General features: G+C 33.4%; 1 protein-coding gene across 3 annotated transcripts in view; it reads left to right on the top strand.

Moving 5' to 3' along the window:
* LOC108904980 (fibronectin type-III domain-containing protein 3A) overlaps positions 1 to 25491 on the top strand; it is a 415064-nt gene that overhangs the window by 354089 nt on the left and 35484 nt on the right. For all 3 annotated transcript variants that reach the window (XM_023457344.1, XM_018707722.2, XM_023457345.1), the window contains one exon: positions 3706 to 3890. In XM_023457344.1, the coding sequence (XP_023313112.1) occupies positions 3706 to 3890 (185 nt within the window). The remainder of the gene's footprint in view (positions 1 to 3705; positions 3891 to 25491) is intronic.

Genomic DNA, 25491 nt, shown 5'->3' with positions numbered 1-25491 from the left:
ATTTTACTGTTCATTACAATTTTTAATTCTAAATAAACCCTTGTTTTTGACATTTCTAAATTATTTTAATTATTTCAACTATTAGCATTGGAAGTTTCAAAGCCAAATATCTCGGAAACGGTGCGAGACAGCTACTTTCATAAAGTCTACCTTTTTTGTGTAAAAATAGTTGGAAAATAAGAATTTGTAACCAAAGATGAGATACCTTAAAGCACAAAAAAGTTATGTCGTTTTTAACACATTCAATCTACTGCAGCTAGCGCCCTCTATGAACTTTAACCAAAATGTGAACAGATTTCAATTCCTCTACTCAACGAACTCCAATCCCCAAAATTTTGTGAGGATATTTGCATTTGTTAAGGAATAAATTAAAAAAAACTGAAATAATATTTTACATTTAACACCCTGTATCTCTTTAACTATCAACTTTTGGACTAAGGTAAGTTCGGCTAAATCGCAATATTTTTACTTGGGGAATCTACCCATGAATTTTGGCCCATTACGTCGCGACCACCCTGTATAGCCTCACTATTTAATATAATTTTGAGGCTTTTTAATGAAACATGTTCGACAAAAATGTAATGCTATTAAATAATGGTTATTGACATTGTCGTACATAATAAGGGACTTCCTTTATTTATTTTATACAGAATTGCATTGTCCTTGTTTCTTGATTGATTGGATACAACGGCTTTAGGATTTGTCACATTTCTACATTTTTTTTAACTTTCAAGTTATTTTTCTAGTGTATCCCGTCTTTTTCCATGTACGCCAAAAATAAATTCGTCGTCGTACATACGATGAATTCTCTGCACTAACCAGAGCATTACAAATATTATCATAAATGTTAAAGTGGATGTTCCAAAGAGGCCACTCGAATCGTATCTAATTCCGCGAACATGAAACATAATGGGACGAGCTGTTTTACGGCTTATCTGCACAATAACGAGGCATGTGTTTGGCAAGAATCCATTCGCTGTATAGCCCACACATCGTCGGCCGGCGATATCTGCTAGGAGCAACAACCGTCCCGGCGGAGGCGACGCGGCGGCGCTGAGGCACCGCTGCGGCCCACTGGACACACTTCTCCAGTCTCCACCAGCACCTTAATAGCACAGGCCGACAAAATTTTACGAAAGTCCAGAACCAGAGACCGGATCTAGTGTACCCGAAGGATTTTGGTGCGCTGATTATGAATCTGACCTCAGAATTGGCCCATCACCCTAGGTTCTCGAGATACTTTAACCTAAAAGTGTAAAAATAGATTGAAGTTCTGAACTTCTAGTAGGTTCAGCGCTCGCAGGTTACTGCGGGCGCTTTAGGTTAACCTGTCGTGGGTTTAACCCTCGCTGGTTATTGCACATTTAGGTTAACGTGTCAGCGCACCAAAATCCTTCGGGTACACTAGGTCCGGTTTCTGGTTCTGAAAATTGTCGGCCTGTGTAATTGTACACCAGTATTTTACCCAAATACGTGCATAAGGTATACAGAGCCGTCCAATGACTCAATCTTACTTAGTTCGACACGTATACATATAATTTTCACGTTTTTATCACTATCAGATCTAACTGTAAATCCGCGACACACATATACAAAAAGAGTCAAGAATATAAAACATAAAAGTTTAAATAAACATAACTGGTAACGGATCTCGAAATATTTAGATTTATGACCAATTGGAATATGAATGTTTTTCGAAGGTTATTTTTTTTCTAAACGTAACACCATCTTGATTTTATTTAATTTATTATTGGTTTCGTATATGTAAATAACAAAGCTTAATATGTAAAATGTAAATACGTTAAAAAAAAGAGTTTGGGTTAACCCTATTTGTATAGTCTTTCCGAAGTCAGTTGAACATGTATAAAAACGCCTGGCAAAAAAATTTAATGAGTTTCATAGACGTCCCTAACAAAGTTTTCTGCTAAAGGTAAAAAATTATATAATTTGTATATAATGAGAATTTCTATTATATGTTCATTTGGCCAACATCATATTTTAACTATTTATGTCCTCAAACAATTTTGTTATTTCGTTTTGCTCCGTTTCAAAAGGTCTCCAAAATGTCATGTGGTAATCATATTAGTAAACAAAATATCCCTCTTATTTCTCCCTTTCGCAATTGTAATACCAATGATTAATAGGTGTATATAATAAATTAAAATTACCTGAATCACAGCAAATCCCGCATTGCTGCACTGCACTGATAGGCCATTTGTCAACCACTTGTTACCAACTGAGATTTATTGCCCAGTCGCCCAGTATAGCTGTTTGGCCGTACTGTGATCAAGAATTGGACATTTCGGGAACTCCCTACAGTGTATTCTCACGAAAATTTTGCATCTCTTCAAGCTTACAAAGTTCAACTGACTGAAGAACTAAAGCCTACTGAAACGCAGAGCGAAATTTCAATAGAATGGATTATTTTCATTTTGACGACTTCATTAATAGACAAAATTGTCGCATTTGAGGTTCAGAAAATCCACGAGTGATTGTTGAGAATCAAATGCTGTTAGGCGCAGATTTTGGGCTAGGGTCATCAACAGACTATTCTTCCTCAAAAATGCAGCTGGTCAGACAATAAGAATTAATGGCGCTCGCTACGACCACCCACGTCTTGAAGGAACAAATTGGGCGCTGTATCAATGAAATTCAGCCGCGTTTATACAAAGCGGTCATGCAAAATTTCGACAGAAGAGTGAGTATGTGCCAGCAATGTCATGGAGGTCATTTACCCAATGTGCTATTCCATCCCTGTACTTTATACTTAATAATAAAAAAATTACAATTTTTAATTAAAAACCTATGTTTTCTATCAAAATTACTTCTTGTGTGAATTTTGGGACACCATTAATAAGAATTTGAAATAATATACTTTTGTATCATTAAGTGATAACTAAGTGCCATGGACATTTAATCAACAACAATTATTAGTTGTATGGCCGTATGGTCAGACATAACACAACTCCCACAATAAAATAATTTTAATAAATAGGAATAATGTTGTAGCTATATAGTAGGTAATTGTATCCATTCTGTCTACATCAGAATATAGGTGGTGCAAGCAATAAAATAAATAATTCTACTAATTGTAAGGGCTAATGGATTGCTGAACCTGTTTTGCATACCGCTGTGGCAAGAGTAAAATAATGGATGCAATATTGCTTATTTAGTACGTAAACTGAAACGACCCATCCATTATCTCGGAGCCCAACAAAGGTAGTTACACTAGTAAACAATTAAAGACCAAAGCAAATTTGCATTCCTCTTGCTTCTAGTTACATGGAAGGTCAGTAGAAATATAGAGTGTCCTAAAATATACTTTTACAAAATTTAAAATCTTATTGAAATTCTTTCCTTCGTTAATAAATTCTACAAGTCTTCGAGATACATTATCCCTCAAATCCTAGGGAATGTGACTTTCTCAATATAAGACTTATTGGCTTTGTTCTTAGTACATTAGAAACAGTTTCAATCGAACGCATTTGATTTGAAACAATGAATTTTGAACTTTATGTAAGCATTATATCGGATTGCGCATGCGTATGACTGTTAGAAACTGTTTTGGACTGTCCTAAGAACAAACCTACTATTTGTTATTTATGGCTAGTTAGGAGAATATCTATTAATTTATATTTAGATTAATTTTGTGTTAGCCTTTTCATTTCATATTCAGCAGACTATTCTAAAATTCATTATTTCCAGGTCCGGTGACAGTGCCAATGGTGTCGACGAATTCGTCGCCTCCCATAGCAATGCCAGTGCAGGTTCCTCCAGGTCACGTAGTTCAACAAATAGTAGACGAAAGTGGGACGTTACGCCACGTCATCCTGTCAACTCAACACCCTCCAAATCTAGTACCGCTTCCATCGCACAATCCCCAGCACTACGTAAGTACATGTGTCTATTCATATCACCGAAGATTTCTTAAGAGATGACTGGGAATATTGTTACAGTGTTCAGACATCTGTATTTCACGGCGCTTACGTTCATACAGTTAATTGAAGTATAAGCAGTGTCAATACATTCATGAGCAACCCTGTTATTGGAATAATAAGAATTACGTTGTTTTGACGAACTGACAAAGCTGAGTGTGTAGGCGCATTGTCATGGTGCAAGAACCATGAGTTGTCTCGCCACAACTGTGGTCTCTTTTTGCGGATTTTTTCACGTAACTGTTGTAAAGTGCCTTGACAGTAAACACGGTTCACTGTTTCACCTTGAGGCGAGAATTCAAAATGTACAATTCCATTACAGTCGAAAAAACAGTGGCATCAGTTTCATTGGATCGAGACTGACGTGCTTTCTTGGGGCATGGAGATCCTTTGCCAATCCATTAGGATGACTGAACTTTTGTCTCAATGTCTCAGCTCGTCTCTCGTAATGATCCTTTGAATAAATGTTTCATCTTTCATCGTCACTGGATCGTTCAAGGAGTCGCCGAGAAACGTGCACATGATTTTCTTTCAAATTCAATTTCAATTTTTCAGTCAAAATTTCATGGCTTGACCCAATCCTAATCTCTTTCTCTGACAGTCAATCGGCGATTTGTACGCACCAAATCTTTGAATTGGAAGTCATCAGTTAAAGTCGAAGGCTTTCCTGGTCGAGGATCATCTTCAATTGACTGGCCACTTTTAAATCGTGAAAACCATTCGCAATATTGCGTACAACCCACAACATCATCTCTAGGTCAATCAATAGAGCAAAAAAAAGTCATATCTTGAGAAAAATACTAACCTGCTACTAACCCAGCATACCACCAGTGCCATCATTTAAAAGACAGTCCGTAGATATACTCTGATGTGTTTCGACTTGCAACTCTCATTAATTAATTAATATTAACATTTTAGTGCAAAAAACACGTTTTTATTAGTTTGTTGCTTATAAAACCAAAACTACTAGAGCAATCTCAATTCCGTAAATGCAAAAGTTGTAGGAAATTAAATTTCGAAGAAAATGAGAGCGATACGATTAGAACCGGAGAAAATTCCGAAAAAGCCGGAAAAACCGGAAAATTCACAATTTTTTTCAAAAATTCATACCTTTGTCATTTATGAAGATTAAGAACTGAAATTTGGCACAGAAATAGATAATTATATCAACTTCAAGTGTCCCCTCATTTAGTATTTATTTTATAGTATTTTACTTCTAGTTACACACTTGAAGTTTATTTAATTATCTACTTCTATGCCAAATTTCAGCTCTTAATCTTCATAAATGACAAGGTTATGATTTTTTTTTAAATGCCGAATTTTCTGGATTTTCTCCGGTTCTAATCAACCGATCGGATCGCTCGACCTCTCATTTTCTTCGAAATTTAATTTCCTACAACTTTTCCATTTACGGAATTGAGACTGCTCTAGTATTTTTGGTTTTATAAACAAAAAACAAAAAAAAACGCGTTTTTGCACTAAAATGTTAATAACAAATTAATTTATAAGTGTTGAAAAGCGAGTCGAGTCGAAAACACATCAGAGTATACCTACGGACTGTCTTTTAAATGATGGCACAGGTGGTATGCTGTTAGCATTTTTGTCACACCAAAAAACCTATATTGGCCTACTCCGTAAGCTTGTTACGTTCAAAAGTTTTCGTGAAAGTTTCACTCAACATTTTACGTTGCATCGTTGTTCTAGAAAATTTCAAATTTCAAAAATCATCAGTAACATTTAAACACGTTGCACTCAAATAACAATATCACGAAAACTAAATGAGATCCAAGAACATGTGGTTAGGTTAGAGGTTATATGCAACACAATGCTGCCAACCCCATATCACTAAATATCTCCATTAGCGAATAATCCAGAAACTTCGATTATTTTCTGACCAGATATTATTCCAAACTTTCACTAACACTTCTATTAAATCAAAATGTATTCTTCGATAGAATTAATCATACTTTCAAATCCAACAGACTCATTTGTTTATTTTTCAGTATGAAATTTATTATCATAGTCGTAGTGCGACTACCTCAAAATAAATCGTTAAATGCATTATCAAAATTGAAGCTGAAAAATATCTAAGATATTTTTGTTACTCGGAAAAACTGCTGTCAAGCTGAATGAATTGTTCTCTTCGAAGCTCTCAAGTATCTAGCAGGAAATGAAATAAATAACCCCATTTTAAACTCACTATCGCGGAAGTTGTAGAAATCGGGCCAGTAAATGAACTCATAAGAAAATAAATGTTACGTACGTTAATTTAGTACTGACCCGTATTTCGTATTTTGTGGTGGTACTTTTTCTCGAACAACAGTTCTGTTTTATTGTCCATTTAACTAATTTGATGAGGGAAATACGAGGAGAAATTCTACCGTAAAATAGGTTAGCTAAATATTTTCCAATAATATAAATGTGTAGATAGTAATGTAATTCGTATTTCTAAATTTGAAGTATTTTTTAAACTTCGAACTTATGTGATATAAAAATACATAAATGCTTCAAGTCTAAGAACAATGCAGTTTTGTCATTCTATTTCTGTACCGAACGAAAGTAAACAAATAATATATCTTGACCGACATAGTATTTGTTTTGATCAACTTGTTTCGAGAAGATGAATTTCATCATTCATCTTATTTTCATTACAAATGACGATGTTTCCCTATTTTTATCATAAAAACACTTTCTAAGCACAAACGTTGGAAAACTACTTTCTCTCAAACTTGAATATGAATAACTAAATACTATATCGTCATTATTTTTGGAACTGTATTTTAAATAGAAACGACTGTTGTTGCAAGTTATGGCTGCCAAATTTGTGATTCCCTGAATGACCCCGACATTAACATGTCGGATAAAACAATATAATAAAACTTGAGATATTTGGGAGAATTTTTGATATTCACATTTACGTACGGTGAGAATTCCAAGAAGTTATTTCGAAATTGCTGTGATACCGGTTATTTCTAGTTGAGTCGTTCTTATATGTATATAATTTAGATATATAAACAAATCCATGCTACAAGATCGACGAGTGTTTTGGTCGTTCGACGAATAATCGAAAAAAAATAATTGAAGGAAAATCCTGAATTTACAGTTACCATTTAGAATGTCGATTTGCTAGAAAAAATATAGATGATTAACGATTACAGTTTTGTTTTTTTTTGAGAATTAATGATACATTGCGGTTATTGAATTGAATTTGCCAAAAACAGTAAAATAAAATGATATATATGTTCGCTAATTGTTATTGTATTTAAATATTGTTCCCAGATTATCTGTAGGTATGTTGTTGACATTTAATATGAACGTTCGACTAAAAAAAACTGATACATCTGAAAACCAAAGTTGTACCTAAAAATATGTTCAATCAGTGTCTTGTTTTTACGTCCTATCTATGTATTTTCAACAGCTGACTTAAATTTAATCAAAATTTAATGATTCCTTAGTAAAATATGTTCCTTACCTCATAAGCTGATATTAAAGGTCTAGTCAATTTGTATTAAAAATAAATACATGGTGTCCCACTAAGGTCGGCGAGGTACGATATTAGGGAAGTATATGCCCTAAAACTTAGGAAAACAAATTTGATCAATAAATAAACCAAGAGAAATCGCTGGAAATCTACATTCCAACCCACGCAAATAGTGTCAATTGCAATCTTGAAAATAATAAAAACAATAACAAACAGATATTTATATTATGTAACGAAAGAACAATTAAATTTTAACAAAAGTATGTTTATAAATGCTCGAAATGCATACCATTATTTTCAATACACGAATTTAACCTTCGCTGCGTGCTTAGGTAGGTTCTTTTATAAAAATTTTGTTTCGGTAGGTAATTGAATGTCTTTTCGTTAGCGTCGTGTCCTCAATTCATTATCATTATTTGTTTTTTGCTCACCAATTTGCGAATTACCTACTTGATAACAAAAAATAAATCAAACTCTTTTTGGCGTCAAAATGTAGCTATTTTTATGCTCCTCAAACTGACCTATAAAAACATGTATCCTGCTATTTCGCTTTTTTAAGAAAATGTGAAACAACCTAAACTTGGATAAATAGCGCCAATAAATAAACAACACTTTCGTTAGACATTTCAAACTTATACTATATTCATCAATTTTATGTGCTGAATTCATTTATGTAAGGAAAACTATACAGGGTGTTTGGTAAGTCGATGCATCGACTTATGAAACCGAATTACGCCATGCAATAATTCGAGTTTATTTTTTTTACTCGAAAACGGTGCGTCATAAAAAAACAGTCAAGATACCTTTTCTCTTCCAAATTGAACAAGGAATTCAAAAATAATTTTTATTTTAAGAATAATCAGTGGTGTATAATGTTTTTCTTCAACAATATTTAGGGACGTGCCTGTGCGCACGCCACTGGTGAAACTGAAAACAACATTTTTATCGTAAAACATGTATTGTTGTTAACTGCCAAAGCCTGTAAAATTTCATTAAAATATTTTGAACGGTTTCCGCAATATTTATAAATCTGCATTTTTTTTTTTAAAATTTTACCCTTTTTTTTCCTTAAGCTGTAGGGCCTATAGGTATTTTCTCTAATATCGTACCTCGCAGACCTTAGTGGGACACCCTGTATATGGAATAACAATACTAAGTATATTATTCTTAAACTAATTAGTTATATCTCAAAAATTGTAATTTTCGTAGTATTCATTATTTGTCATCATCTTCATTTCCTGTTGTACTTTTGCATTATCTACATCGTAGTGAGACACAACAATATCAATAAACCGCATTAACGTCACAATAAACAGTAGTCGCGTTTCCTGCTAGAAAGATTTGAACGGAACAATTTATTAATTAGACGACATTAAGTTAAACGTTGAAAAAATTTGCGCATAACCTCGAGACAAGCCAAAGTCTAACTCTTGCAATTTTTTAATGTCACGCACATGATTCAGTAAATCACGTCCTGTTGATTAATTTCTCTAATCCTGATCATGAAGTTCCTTTACTGCAACTTTCCATCTGTGACATCGACAAGGATGTAGATAGAGGTCTTTGGCTGCTTCTAAAAAACATTCGGGTGTTGGATTTTATTTTAAAATCCATTTGTCTTTATTGCTACAATTGATCGTGGACAGATAGATTCTGTAGGAATCGGAAAAAAAAAAATCTCGTTAAATGGTCTACTGGAATTCCCATAGTGAAAGTTATAGAAACCGATACCTTCTTATTGCATCCGGGTTACTGGTGCATTTCTCAAAATTTGTAGAGCAGAAAGTAGCAAAAAAGAAATACAAACGAATACCAGAGATTTCCTTGGTATTCGTTCCAAACTGAAATTGCTTTAAGAAATTTTATCAAAGAATGTATACAAGTAAGTTGTTTATATAGACAACTTTAAGAAAAACTATCGCCAAAATAAGTACCTTAAGAATTTCAGATATTGATATTATGTAACTGTTTGTTTGTAATAAAATATTCTCAATAAAATATACCATAATAGATTTATCTCATCAAAAAAAATTACTAGACGTTCTTTATGGGCACACAATGTCCTTAATACGGTCATTAGTACCATTATTATTAATACAACTCAAACTTATGACTAATGAAGAAAATTAAACAATTTTCATATTTTAAAAACGCGTTAAGCATTTTCTTTTCTAATTTTATATGGAATGTAAATGGACCTCCATCATCAGGTACAACCTTAAACCAACTTATTCTCTATTCAAATGTCAAAAACTACCTTTAAATATTGAATCAAGGAACTACAATCAAAGGGCTGTATCTCAGAAGATACCTTTCAATTAGAGTGCGTTTCTAAATCGTAAAAATATGTAATTACAAATTTAGAACAAAGTGAAGTTTAACTAGATAGAATACCCCTAAATAATAGACTATTTGCAAGCGATTACTATAGCAAGAATTGAAATGCATTTTCTTCAGCAACGGTGCATTTTAACGTAACCTTTTTTTTAAACATTCCAAAAACTACTTGGCCCATTTTGATAAAACTTGTCACGTTATTAGTTATTAGTTTCCACAGTCATAAAAATGGGGGGAAGATTGTTTGGAGGAGACTGTGTAGGCAGGTTGATGTCCATTTGGGCATGGATTTTCATCGGTATTCTCGATTTGCTTGTCTGGCGTTCCCTTTGGATTTCGTTTTTGATTAATTGCTTTTTTTTTTTCCCCTTTTACGGTGAGTTTTCAATTGATTAACCAAATTGCCCCAATTATTATTTTTTGTTTTGGCACCCTTTTTTTTTTTTTTTCGGGTTCTTTGTTTGAATTTTGAATTTTTTTTTTTTAAAATGCTTGTAACTTATAAACAAAAACGAATCATATCTATGTTCATATAAGAAAAAATGTTTGAAATTAACCATCTGTCAAAGTTTGTCATACAGCTTGTGCTGTAAAAAAAAGTTTATTTCTAAAAAGCTATCCTACTAAAATACGTTTTCTTTAAAAATAACCTTTCTTTGCACGACAAAAGCCCTCTAAATGTAAAAATGATTTCAAGAGCATTTTGAGACATGCATCACAACTACTAGAAAAGCGGCTGGGTAATGAATAAACCATGTAACTCCTCTAGCAGTCCGGAGAATATAGAAACGATTTTTTATAGTGGGAGGTTAACATGTCTTAATAAATTTTCCTCTATGGTATTCCCTCAATAAAGATGAGATCAACGACCGGCTTTAATATAATCTATAGGGGAAGTAAAAAGTTCAATCATCTTATTAACAATGGATTAATCACCATAGCCGCCTTTGCTTATATGAAATTATTTATTTACCTCTGCGGCCGCTGTAAAATGTTTATGGGGCAATATGTACACTTTAAATAAATGAAAACAGAGAAGTGTTTAGTGCATTAAGCAAATTAAATATGCAATAAAAACCGCCGATGACGCTACATTCGGCGAACTGCTATGAGGTATGCTACGCGGAATTCCTGTATTTTTCTCTCCGGTAGAAGCAGCAGATGTGACTTGCGCCCAGCTCATTTCCTAGATTCCATTAATGTTGTGTTGAAATAAGTTTTATGTAGGTACATATTTTCTTAATAAAATAACCTTGTTGCCTGCCATTGCCCGGTACTGTTTATTTTTAAATTAGACTCAATTGCCTTCTGTTGATTCACTTAACTAACCAGGTGCAAGAACCAAACATTATGTTCTGATGAAAGAACAACTCGACTCTCCCTATACCTTTGTACAAAGCGAGTTTTGGTCAAGACTGGTCAAATTTTACTTTCAGTGAGTCACATCTTGACTGCAAATAGGTTTGATTATATTTATCTTACTTTACTGCCACTCCAAGCAACCAATATAGTAAAGAAAATGCCAGTACTGTAATGAATCAATTATACCACCCTGTACATATAACAAGATTGATTGAGCTTTAATTATGATAAAATCCAATAAGTTAACTTAAACAATAACTAAGAGTTGATACATTGACTTGATGTTTTTTATTAAGTTACCTAATCAAAAGAATGAAAAATTTAAAATAGGCTTGACTCGTCCATTTTTAAAAAGCTACCTACCTTTAAATGTATAGGGGGAATCATTGGAACACACACTGTATTGGTTACAATTATTTAATGCACATGCAAGGCAGCATTCCTTAACAGAACTTGCAAAGAGTAAATAGCGAGAGGAACTTGAGTCCGCTGAGTCCTCGATTTTAATGGCCAAGTCAGTGTACAAGTAAGTGAATTTTAATGCGACTTTTAACGTTCTAGAATGGCTATTTAATCGTCTACTTGCATGGATTAGAGAATGGTAACGATTAAGTTTATCGCCAAATAAAAATTTATACAGTAACCAGTAAATTCCCTATGAGTAACCCAGTTTCAAATTATTCAAGAATTAAAATTAAGAATTAGATTTACTTATATTGTAGACAGTAAAGATATGAAGTTGATACACCATGCTTTTCTATTGCGACCATCTGTTACCGACTTCCATTCCTTATCTAACTTTACCCTCCTAATTACGCTCCACAACTTTAACATTGACTCATTCACGTAGCTTCAGTTTCCAGTTTTTCTCTTTAGATTTAGAACGACAAATGCACCAAAAAGCAGGAATACTGTTTGCCAAGTATCATTATACTCGGAAAAAATAAGAGATCTACTCTACTATCTACTTCAATAGGAGTTTTTTTGTTCAAAAACTTCTTGAGTTGCACCGAATTTGATTGGATTGTTATACATTCACAAACACAGAAACACATTAAGTTTGATTGGCATGGATTTACAAAGTGTGAAACTGGAATATGAAACTATGCAGGTATTTTTACCCAACTCCTTTTCACTTTGGAGTTACTGAAATGATATTAACTCTAACTGGATGAATATTTATATCAGGAGCACATAGTACGTTGCACTTATCTCTGGTCGTTAATTTAAAAAAAAAATTAAATGCAAATTTTACTCATCAGATCGGCATTTATAAAATTCTCTCAACAAAGGTCCAAAATTTTTAAGTGCATATTTAATTTATAACCGGTGAGGATCAAATTGCATGTATTTTTTGAAGATAATTCTCGTCGAAGTGGCCTTGAGGTGTTATGGGGGTGCCACTATTAGTAGGGTCATTAGTACAGATATATACCATTAGCCTGAATCTCGAAAATCACCAAGTTAGCCGATCCTGAACTACAAAGCTAATTTTTGCTACTTCAGCGAAAACCGCCTCTAACGCCATTTCCAGACCAACCAAGAAGTCTACGAAACGACTGAGGGCTGAAGAAGAAAATACATATTTTACTTATACTATACTATACTTTAAAATTATTAAGCCAAGTCACCCTAACCGCTATATCCCGCCGAGACTATCGAATTTTAATCCCACTAAGCGAGGCGCCAAGGAACCAATCTTGCGGAAGCTGTAGGGAGCTGTTAATTATCTAGTTCTGGTGAGACCACGAAATCAGCAAACTCTTTAGATATTCATACCGCCCGTAGGTACTCTAAAGTTAAATGAACCCAATACGACATTACACTCTATTAAAATGTCACATTACCACACCATATATTCATATTATTTAGGGAATTTTTCAGTGTAAAAGTATTTTTCGGTTTTCATATCGTCAGCATATAAGATATGCGGTACGTAACTCAGTAATACTATCATTTGTAAATATATTGAAAAGCAATGGTCCCCGCATTGGGCCCTGAGGCACAACTGATGGGGCTATACTTCCATCAGGTGTGATCCATGTGTTGTTAAAAGCATCTAATATAAACTCTGTTATACAAAATAGATGTCTTTAAAAAACATGTTCATAATCTATTAATCTATTTTTTACTTGAAATATTATTATAATAGTGTGCATAATAGGCAGTGGCGTAAATCGGAGGTGGCCCAAAATTGTCCCCCGTTACACGTGGGGGCATTCCATGCCCCCCAGACCCCCGGTACGTCTTGTCACCTCGGTTAAAAAGCTGAAATTACATCTCTGGCGATAAGTCTATAATGTTCTGTCTCTATTATTCAATTTTTAGATAACAAGAATAATTTTCGAAAATTTTAGAACATTTTGAACCGGGGGATGGTACATATGCATTCTGTGAATACAAAATACAGTGAAAGGACACAAAACAAGTGTCAAAATAATAGTACAGCTCTTAGCTATAGCTGAGAAGTGAATTTAAAAATATGCGGACAACTGTCAAGCAAAAAACAGTGTGCCCAGCTGTTCTATAAGTTCAGTATTATAGTTGTTACGATATTAGTTGGAACCGCATAAAAACATTTAACTCATAAACTCTACGGAATCCATAGGCGTCCAGAAAAATTTTGTCCTGTCTCGTCTGGAAATACTATATTCCGAACTATATTCCTATTTAGTTGACGATATTCTCTAATTTTTTGTAAATAATCTTCCCGAAGTGCAACTATACGTCGTGATTCCATAATTACCATACGATTGTCAAGTTTTTTATGTTTAAAACCGCATTGTAATAAAACATGTCGAAAAGTATCTAAAGATTTATAATTATAATCGGGATAATCGCTTCATTTATCTCGAATCATGTTTAAAGTAGGAACTTTATTTTCTTTATACATATAAATTGTGCGCGGTATTACATTTCTGGTAAACTCGTTAATATTCTTTAATTTTGTATTTTTCCGTTTCTTCTTTGTACCGTCTCATTCTTTAATTACGCGATAAATTGTCGTTATTGATGTCTTCGTTAATTCGCTAATCCGTTTCCTAATTTCTTTATCACATTGTTCACTATTTTCTCTTTTCAAACATTCATATATATTTAAAATAATACGTTGACTTGTACGTGTAAATCTTTGTTTTTAAACTCTGAGTTTGTTTCGACGCTTTAGACAAAAACCGGCTCGACTATTTGGGGATTTTCCCGGGTTATTTCGTTATCTTCCGTTTCAAAGGGTCTCCAGAAAGCCATGCTAAATTACTAGATAATTACATATAATATTTATTTTAGTAACTATTACCCTTTACTAGTTACGAAATGAAGAAATATTAATATAAACTAATAATTAATAATTAATACGTATTATACCAACAATAAATATACCGCGCCAAGCACTGCTCTCCACGGCACTGTTGAAGTCAAGTGAACCGCGCTTGTCACCAAACTTATTATAGAATACCATGCAAAAAATTATTTACGACCCAGTGGACCAATACAGGTTTGCTTTGACGACCAGCGCGCCGCCGTCGATTCTACATCAGGCGGACTGTCTACCAATACCGGACTCGCCCAATGGCTATTCGAGTATAACTTACGAGACAAATCATTGCTAAAGTATATGAAGAAATTTCAAGAGAAGTGCAGACGGTCCTGTGCTTTAAGATTCACAGGTTCCAATTGACATCGTAACAACTATAACCTCAAGTTGCGAAGGTTCCTTGAAAGATTGGCCGTAGAATCCCACAATCCTCGTGACCGAGCCTATTTCCGCGACTGTCTTCACGAATGTCTTGGCCCGCAGTTGGGAGCGGATGAGGTAATATTACCGTATAATTAGCATTTAGAGGATGGTCGAAAAATTCTGCTGTATCTATTTTTCCTATAAAGACTTCACTTTTAACTGAACGAATAGTTGCACTTGCATATCGCATTTCCTAATAATGAAGACGTGGAGCTAGTTCTGCCTTCCGAGTACAAAAAACCGATTACCATCTATCGCATGTCTTGGAACAGTCGCTTGCACGGCCGCCGCAACTACACACACGAACTGCAAATATAGCATATCGCCGTCGCCATAAATTCATTCTGACACAACATGCATACGTCTATTGTTGGAAAATATCGCCTTGTCAGAGGGAATTCGAATCGTCCGCGTGTGTACGCCTCCCGGTCGCTGGCAACGGGGCGCATTCCTCGACTTCGGGTTTCATCTATATGATAATGACACGCGGCGCGAACTGTGGCCGTCACTGATTCACTAATAATGCGAGCCGCCCTACCACTTGACTCATACCCCATGATGAATTCGACATTTGAACTCGAGGAATGCGCCTCGAGCAGTTGTTCGCAGCTCGGTTTATGGCTGCCAATAAGGATCGGGTGCATTCAACGCGCTACTTTGCATACATGAGGCGAAACCTCGAGTTGGCCGCCACATCAATAATTAGTTTCCAATTGCCCGTACTAAAGGACCTCGCAGACTGTCAGCTGTAACTTGACCGTACAAACCAAAAAAAACGCACAAATATGATCTAGCTCGATCGAAATGACAGATAGCTTTTTGAAAAGAGAAATCTTTTTGACAACAGAAACCTGAAAATATCCAGAAATTAACCCGCTTACTATCCCTAGATCTTGCATATTTAAATTTTTACTGAATGTGGATGGGAATCTTGAGACATTTTGACATGGATTAACAGTGGCGGCGCGTGAACATTGATTGAATGTGTTCTGCTTAGGGTTGTTACATTTGTTGAATTGAATTCCGGGATATTAAGTGCCCGGAGTCTCTAAACGGCGGCGCAGGCGAAAAATTTTAAAATTTTCAAGGTCACGCGTTTTCCTGGCACTTCTGAATTTCAAGGAACAATAAATTTATTAAAAATATATAGATTTTCACAAGAATGATTTTTGAAATTGATACCTTTTTGAAATATCTATTTACGAATTACCTACTGATGGTATAAATAAATTGGAATAAACTAAATATATTTTATTAAATTATTGAATATTGTTTATAAACAAAAAAATCGTTTGTGAAATTTACCAACGATTCAACGAATTTTAATTTTCCTCGGCGTGTTATGATTTTTTCTTTATCTTTTTTTATATATATGTACATTATATTATATTCCGGGAGTTATACGTGCAAATCCGAAATCCGGGACCATACAGCTAATTCCCGGTACAATCACAGAAAATCCCGGTCATACCTATGTGGCTAGATGTTCTTTTAATATGTCGTCAAGATCTGCACTAAAATTTATGAGTCCACGAAACACATCAGGGTTGTCCGAATTTTCTGTCTTGTCGTATCCGCGAAGTGCTAATTCGAAAGCTCCGCAAAATTTTATGCAATCTATGATTTTAGATAATACATAACGATTTTTCATTACCTGTTCATTGTGTTTCCGTATATTATCCCAATATGCAGAATCTAACTGACTTCTTATGTTTATTTTACCTAAATACTTAATGACTTAAATCTTTCACACTGTATATTGTCCATGCTTTATCCCCACCGAAAAGTAAGCGCTGAAAACAAAACAGTGAATTTTTTTAATCACACCCGCACACCCACTCTGCTTTTGTGTATACATTATTGTTTTTTTATAACTTTTACTTCTTTTATTTTTAGTTTATTCTCATAAGGCAGAGAACCAAATAGTTTTTTTTTTAAACGAAACGCTATTCATTTTAATAACTATAATATCCGTAGACGCCTAAACGAAAATATTCACACGTGCCGCTCGCATAAATAAACCACCACATACCACGTACGAAATATTACTGCATTTACTGCAGCGCAGTGGCTGTCGCTGTTGCAGCCGCAAAAGCCCCTATCTTCGTGTACTGGGTCACGTGCCTGATTAGCCAATAAAAACAAAGGACGCATCTAATTTTTCGCTGTCCACACATTTTGTATATGAGGTTGCATATATTAAGGAGCGTAGCTCGCGTCGCAATAAATAATAATATAAGCTCCTAGATTTATTTTAGCGCGAGTACATTTGGATCCTTTAAATATTTTGTTGATATTTAATATGATTAAATACATAAAATTGTATGTGTTCTGCAGTTCGGCAGCTCTTATGGTAAAACCGCCACTGTGGATTAATCATTTATGTCTACAAATTAAACATATTGTTACCTTTCTACCCAAATACTAATGGTACAGCATATTCAAATCACACAATTAGGTATTGTTATTAACAGGGCTGTCAGAGAGAGCGGCAATTCAATGGCGTGCCAAGCGGGTCAACCAAGACATGCGTAACGCGTAAGCGAGAATGCTTTTCGCGTTCACGTCACGTTAGTATAATGTTGCCTTTGTTATCGTGAGGATGTTGCCTAATTAATTCCTATCCGTTGGTGTATGGTGGTGTATTGTTAGACAATTTAATTTGTCGCCTTTTGATAAATAATGTGTACGCCTATGTCCCGCGGCTCAGTTCTGACAGCAGTAGTGATTAATAATGGTGAATTTGATTTTTGATTCAATTATAGTCTTTCCGAAGTCAGTTGAACATGTAAAAAATGCCTGGCAATAAAATTTAATGACTTTCATAAGCGTCCCTAAAAAAGTTTTCTGCTAAAGGTAAAAAATTATAATAATTTGTATATAATGTGTAGAAAATTTCTATTATATGTTTATTTGGCGAACAACAGATTTTAATTATTTATGTCATCAAACAATTTTATTATATTGATAGTAAATTTCGTTCTGTTCCGTTTCAAATAGTCTCCAAAATGCCATGTTGTAATAATATTATTTCTCCCCTTCGCAATTATAATATAAATGGTTAATAGAAAGGTGCCTATAAAAAATTTAAATTACCTAAGTCACACCAAATTCCGCATTGCTGCACTGCACTGTTGGACAATTTGTCAACCACTTGTCAAAAGCTGAAATTTATTGCTCAGTAGCCCAATGCAGTTGTGTTAGATTTCGTTTGCCCGCGCTCGCATTCTTCAACTGGGCGTATACATTTCTACCACCTCCTCGTTTAGTTCGACCAGACCTGTATATGGGTATGGTTAAATAAGTTGCTGCGTCAGCGACCGAACCTGGTACATACCGTCAACGTCTTAGTTCTTCAAATGATGTCGGAAAGACTATACTAAAGTAAATTGTACATTCCAGGATTGTACTTTATTTTCACTGGAGTTTTCTGGAAAAAATAATAATTTTAAACAGAAAAACATCAGGTAAGGGAAACAGTTGCGTTTTTAGTTTTAAATTATATCGTAGGTATCTAGAGAAATATTTGTCATCATTTGAGAAATTATAAGTCAGAGCGGCGATCTTAATCAGCATGTGTTTACAGCGCTACGTCAAAATTAACTGACTCGTTCTACATCTTAAAGCTCGTTTTCATGAAAAAAAAAAAAACATAGAAGAGTCAAGTTATTTCAATTTTGCTACTTACAATCGAAATACTTCATTTTATCCCATTATACAAGTATAGTTATTATTAATAACAATAACATAACACATAATAACATATATTAACAATTACTATACTAATGTCCGAGAGTAAATCGTACATTCCAGGGTCGTACTTTACGTTCACTGAAGTTTTCTGCAAAATCATAATTTTAAAAGAAAAATATCAGGCACGCTGCTGCCCCGGTAAATTGTTACAATACTTTATTGGCTTATTATTTCCTTGGAATTCTATCAACAAAGACTATGGACTGTATATTAGATTTTGATTAGGAATGAACGTTCAAGAAATCACATAAAAATGTCAAATTATGAAAAATGCAAGTTACATGCTTAAAATTCAATGATTATTCTTAAAATATCAAATACTGCATACCTGAATAACACGTTCATTTAAATTTATTTAAATTTTATATAGTGTAATATAAACATTTTTTTTGTTCATGGATTTAGAATTGCACAACAGATTCTTTTATCAGAACTTTCGTAGTAACTCTTTATTCTCAATCTCGTCACAGATGTATAATGAAGTAAATGCTTTAAATATTACAACAATTAAGAAAATACAGAACTATGTTTTGTAAATAATTTAAAATTTTTATTAAAATATATATTGTTCTTTCAATACCATCACAGCACACTCCGCAGCATGGAATATTATGTAGAGTTGAGGATCTGCAGGGTACCCACACATATTATATTTATAATACAAATGACAAAGTCTGATATTAATAAAAAGATTAGATTTTTGCTAAACGTTGTACAAGCACATACACTAAAAGCATTTGAGGTTAATAAATTTATTTAATAACAAAATAATTTACTATAAAATTTAAAGCCGAAAAACTAGTTATAATTTTTTATAATACATCACTTTTAATTTATTTTGTCAATAACTTTACTGCAATACCGACACAATAACGTTTTTGCGATATTTGGACTCCAGAAAGGCAGACAAGTCAGTACTCGGCATAATCATTTATAAAGTGCTAAATCTGTATTATTTACGTCATAAGATTTACTCTGGGACTTTATTAATAATAACAAGCATAAGTTAAAGAATATTATTTAAAAACTAATGCGTTATCTGATCTACATTCTAAAGACGGCAGCAAGCAAAAATGTTATGTAACTCACTGCTCCTTAAAACATTTTTCCACTCACGCACCTCAACGCGACAAAATCCGTTAATGTAAAGCGAGCATTAGTCATTGCTGTATACTGGTGAATTCTTGACCCCGATTGTTAATGTACGAATACATAAATTCCTACGAGTTGGGTGCATGTCAGGTGGGAAATACGACAGGAAATGACGGTCTTATTAAAAAGGCAACAGGTGTAAACGAGGATTTCCCCGTTAAAAATATGTAACAATAGTTTCCAGATTTTTTTCTATCTAATGGACGGAGTGTATAAAAGGATTATAAAAATGTACGTTAATCTATGAACTTGTTTCTTTAGCAGACCTAGACCTTTTCTTTACAAACAGTGTATACTATACAACTTCTTCCGATGGGAATTTGGGACGAATTTTAGATCACACAATTTAAATTAACTTTAGGTAATATAAAAACGGTTTTGAAAAAGGTGGATGGATTGCATAAATTTACACTTCGTATCATCCCAAGACAGCAAACGGGTTGGAGTAATGCCAAGTCAATTACTGAGTCATACTATACTACCCATCTTCGACCTTGTGGTTTCCTACATTTTTCCAAAAATGGTGACGATTATTTCTACGAAACTTACATATTTAACCAGTATGTAAAAATATGAATGTAATGAATGAAAGTTTAGCACCTAACCACGTACGTAACTATACCTATACGGGTATACGTAAATAATAAAATTTAATAATACTGATGAACTTAAATTGTACCAAAGTATCACCTCAAATATGAATATAAATAACATAAATAATGTAAAAAAGTAACTGGAAAAACCAAAGTTGATTAAAACAAGACCGAAATAGAAAGTTCTGTCCATAGATACCCGGATTGCGAAGTACCAAGGAAGCATTTTCAAATCTGAATAGGTACGTGATTGTACGTACAGGCATTGTTCCTGATACAAAATCTCGTCACAGCAAACAAAGATAAAATTATGAAAAACTTGTGATCTGAAAAAAAATGATAAACCCAAATCAAGGAAATGGATAAGCTATTTGCTATTTGTTTAAAAAATGCAAATGAAGAAAAAACAGAAGATTCTGTGTGCAGTCCTGTGTGCAGTGTGTCTGTCCTTGCAGGATATTAATCTTGAGCCTGATGACTCACACGGCAAAATTGTTTAAACAATAATTTGCAGTTGTATGGTTATGTTATCTGCAAACGTGAGTCATTTCTTTGTTATTTTAACGACCTGTGGTTTGTATTTTAAAATTAAAGATCGAGCAGCAGCAGGCTGTTTTAGAATTAAATTCCCAGATGCTTATTTTCTGGAGTATTTATAATCTCAATCTCAAAGATTTTATAATCTACAAAACATATTAACAATATTTCAATTGAACGCCAACCGATTATTAGGCAAGAACAAATGAGAAAATCAAAAATGCATTACTAAGTATTAGGAAGGTGGTATTTTCATATCCACCCGCCTGGGACTATAGCCATTTTCACACTGTGGTTTTCAAATAGTTTCACGTTTCTTGATATTATTCGCACGCAAAACTGGATCTATAAAGGGTATGAAGAATAAGATTAGTGACTATTTTGTAGCATAAAAAATTATCTTTCAGTGCGAAATCTTTCTGGTTAAATTTACAAAATCAACGTTTCGACTTATCATTTTGCTACAAAGGGTTAGTTATTATAAAAATTGTCCCTTCAGTGTGGCAAAAATACCCAATTAAATTTAAAAAAATTGTTCTTACTGCGTACTGTGTTTGTGTTCGGAACCACAAATATTTTTCTTAGTTTCTCATTCTCTGCTTTCATAACCGATGGGCTCTTTTGAAATATATTTCGTACAAACTGCCTCTAGCTATGACTGTTTCAATTTTACATTAACGTTTTTCTTGATAATTCAAGGACTTATTACAATTCCTTATAACACCTCAGCAACTTTGATTTCATTTGACTTTAACTTTGGTGATATTCAACATTTAATTTCACAATTCTATATTGTCGACAATATAAAATAGCAAACAGTCACACTTATGAAGTAACTAATTATTTATTATACTCTTCTGATGTTTTTGTTTTCCGCTGATAACATCTTAAAACAAGCCTACTAATAACGGAGAAAGAAATATAACTTATTATCTTACAAGACGTGTAAAAGCAGCACAACAAAGCTTTTTCAGACGACTTTTCTTGGGGATACGTGATCTATCTGTCCAATCATAAAAAAGAGACAAATTAACTGTTAAATACTACGAAAAAAATTAAGTCTTGTTTATGTATGGATGGTATGTACAACTATAAATAAATATTGTAATGTCACTTTTCACATATCTGCAACCAAAAGTAAATATAAAATGTATCCATCCTACGGTACATGATTATTTTCATGTAGCACACAAAATAATAAAACAGATAATAAAAATATGACCTTTGATTTAACGATACAGAAATCCAGCTTTTATAACAGCCTTGGTTATTTAAAATGAATATAACAATAAAACATTTTAATATAAACGGCACCAATTAAAATTTAAAATGAAGCTCCTTTTAATTCCACTTCCGTAAACAATGATATTTTAAACAGTGTTCAAGTATTTATTTCAGGTATGTGAAAGTGGCCTAATAAGGACTATACAATATTCATCATCAGTTGCTATAAATAGAAACTATGTTCACAGAGAGAACTATTTTTAACATGTTATAACAGTAATTCCTTCCTTATGAAAATGTTTAACTTCCTCATATGCAAACAGTATTTATTTATAGCTGCTTATTTATAAATGTTGAAAGATCTGCTCATATTTTCATCTCTGCATAGTTTAAATACAGTTTAGTCGTTGGATCTTTACGTTCACGTCATCAAGCATAACCGTATGAACCCTATGAATCAGTGGTTGTGTTCATTTAAGAAATAGTGAGGATTCACTTTTGTATAGTGAAAACATGTTTTGTGATTTTTTGCATCATAACAAGACGATGCTATATGTCTACATTTTAAGCACACAACAATAGACAATATGTCTGTCTCTTATTAATAACCACTGTCAGAACTATAGTAGAATCGTATTTGAAGTAGAGCAAAAAATTGTCGATTTTTTATCTAAGGAAAGTCGTGTCATCATTTTTTGGAAGCGTAAGATGAACCATTTCAAATTTAAAATGAAATTGAATGTAAAATCTGAAATACCGCTTCATATGCACTGTGTTCTGGTAGTAGCTGTAGTCGCCCAGGTTCATCAAGTACGAAGTGGTCGGTTATACGTCAAATACTAACCTGGCGAGCTAGTAAATCAGAGACCGCCTCCAAAAAACAAGTAAACCCTTTAAAACCGTACTGCACTGGATTCCTTGTCAGGCAATGATTTATGAATTACTTTGCATCGAATATGATCCTACTGTTGTATCAGTCGCACAACATATAAGGCGATGGAAAAATGATAAGAAACAGTATATTTAACAAATCTGAGGAACCATAAACAAAATGGTTTTGTTATGTGATTGGTTCTTTTACAGAAAATACTTCGTTCATAGATCCAAAATTTTGCCACTTCATCATGTAGAAATAAATATACAATCCTACTATTATACTTTTATTAGAAGCTGATATCAGATATGTAGAGAAAATTAACTCTCAATAAGTTAATAATGAATACGCATGTAGTGAAATGAAAAAAAAAATACGATAAGCTAATTCCAACCATCTGAGGATAGTACAGACTTGACAATTGAATTATTAACATACAGTCGTACAAAATCTTCAATCTGGAATATTCGACCAACTATGCGTCAGTTAAAGATTTTCTCTCGTGTTCTTGGTAATATCAGTTCACCGACAAAGGCTGTCGACCAAGTTGAATGGGAATGGTTGAGGTGAAGACATAATGTATTAAGACCCACCGCGATGAAAAGTATCACGGTAGAAGCGAAGGTTAGAACCGTATAGGTGAGCAGATACAACTGGAAAATCAAGTACAGAAGCCTCCAAGAGTTAAGGACAGTGGTTCTCAACCTTTTTTTATACTCGACACAAATAAGGTCAACTTGCGTAGATACATCTCTAATTCTACAGATTCTCTATTGAGTATTCCTAGTACGAAATTTATACGGTCGATGGACAAAAACTATTTTGATTTGTAGTTATTAGTTTGACATTTCGGTGGGTAAATAATACGACTCGCAGCGGATTAGTATTGTACTTTAGGTATCGATACGGGCCAATACATCTAAACAAATTTAGAAATGTCTCAGAAGCCTATCAAATTAAAAAAATTATTAAACCTTTTCCTAATTTACGCTATGATAGAACAGTAATATGTTTGTGATATGAATTTGTTGGGCAGGTGTTCCTATTACTGTAAAAAAAAAATATATATTGAAAGCCCGTCTAATGTTTATAATCAGTATGTGTAATATTTCGATGTACGTAGTTGATAATTAATAATTTCGATTATTTTAGCAGAAATATATTAAAGATCCATTATCCTAATACCGTCGTCAAGGCATACATCATGTAAAAGAAACTGTCCAGACTTAAGCGAAGAAAAATTATGGATAACTGTAGACGAAATTGCAGATAAGAAAAATACAATATGGCATGTTTTTTTTTCACTGATAAACTTTATAACGGGCACCTTGCTCCTACTCCGTTTAGTTAGGTAACCAATTGTACGTCTAGTTTTAAGTTTTGATCGAGGGAGGTAGCGACATAGTTACAACTTATACATTTAAATTACTACACAGCCTGTTCTAATAATGCAGATGTATGCTACAATCTACTTTCATTCACAACAAAATAAGGGGCTTGTAAATGTATTTTAATATTTTTAACAGCAATCTTTTTTAATTTCTTAGTGACGCCACTGATTTCTCACGCAAATGTCAAACTCTATTAAAAATATATTTTGCATGCAAATACAAAAAAGTTTGTTAGAATCGCCAACAGAGACGAATGGACACTGCAGTTAGGATGTAATTTTTTCTTTCAAATTTTCTTGTTTGCTTAAATACAATATCCTTAAAATGTAATCATTCACCCAAGAATTCTTTTCAGTTCGCACAAGAAAACGTACCTACCTAACAAATCACCTACCTTCTAAGAAATGTAGGTAATAATACCATTATTGCTAAGGAAGTAATGCATTATTTTTTTAAAAGGTTTGAAATATTTGGAAGATTCTAGAATGCTTTTAAATTAGTTGTATCAATGCAATGTGCAGATACGATTCTGGTTATCTATGAAAGAAAACCTATATATTAAACTGTCCATTTTGTTCAAGATAAAAATAGCCATTGTTATCATTAATGGTTCTTTCATTTTTGCTTACGTTACATTTGCAAAAGAAATTCCAACGACAAACGCAGTTTCAGACCACTATTTTCATTTCAACAATTTAATAACCGCAGATCTAAATAAATAAAAAAAATAACAAAAAGGGCTGATGAAACTTTAATATTTGACAATCTTTCAAGATATATTTAAATGTCTAATTAAAATAAACATCTGATTTAATACTGAAGGAAATTTCCACAACCCTTCAAAGATTGGTCAATTACTCAAAAACCATTGAAGATTTGATCTGAACTTGGTACAGCGTAGTTTTTCATGTAAAATTTTATGAAGAAACTAACCAGCGGAATTGGAATTATGGATTATTGAGATACTCCTATATTTCTTGTAGAATGCACCAGTCAAAGGTTTAAAAATCACGACGAGTCATTGTTAATCTCGCGAATTTCGACCAATTCTGAAAGAAATTGTTTTGAATATACTGTTTAGCAAATGACTAAAACAGATATTAAATTGGACAAAAA

This window comes from Anoplophora glabripennis, unplaced genomic scaffold, assembly GCF_000390285.2.
Source record: "Anoplophora glabripennis isolate ALB-LARVAE unplaced genomic scaffold, Agla_2.0 scaffold48, whole genome shotgun sequence".
NCBI classification, from domain to species: Eukaryota; Metazoa; Arthropoda; class Insecta; order Coleoptera; family Cerambycidae; genus Anoplophora; species Anoplophora glabripennis.
The sequence above is the reverse complement of the archived record's forward strand: the minus strand, read 5'-3'. Positions and strand labels throughout refer to the sequence as shown.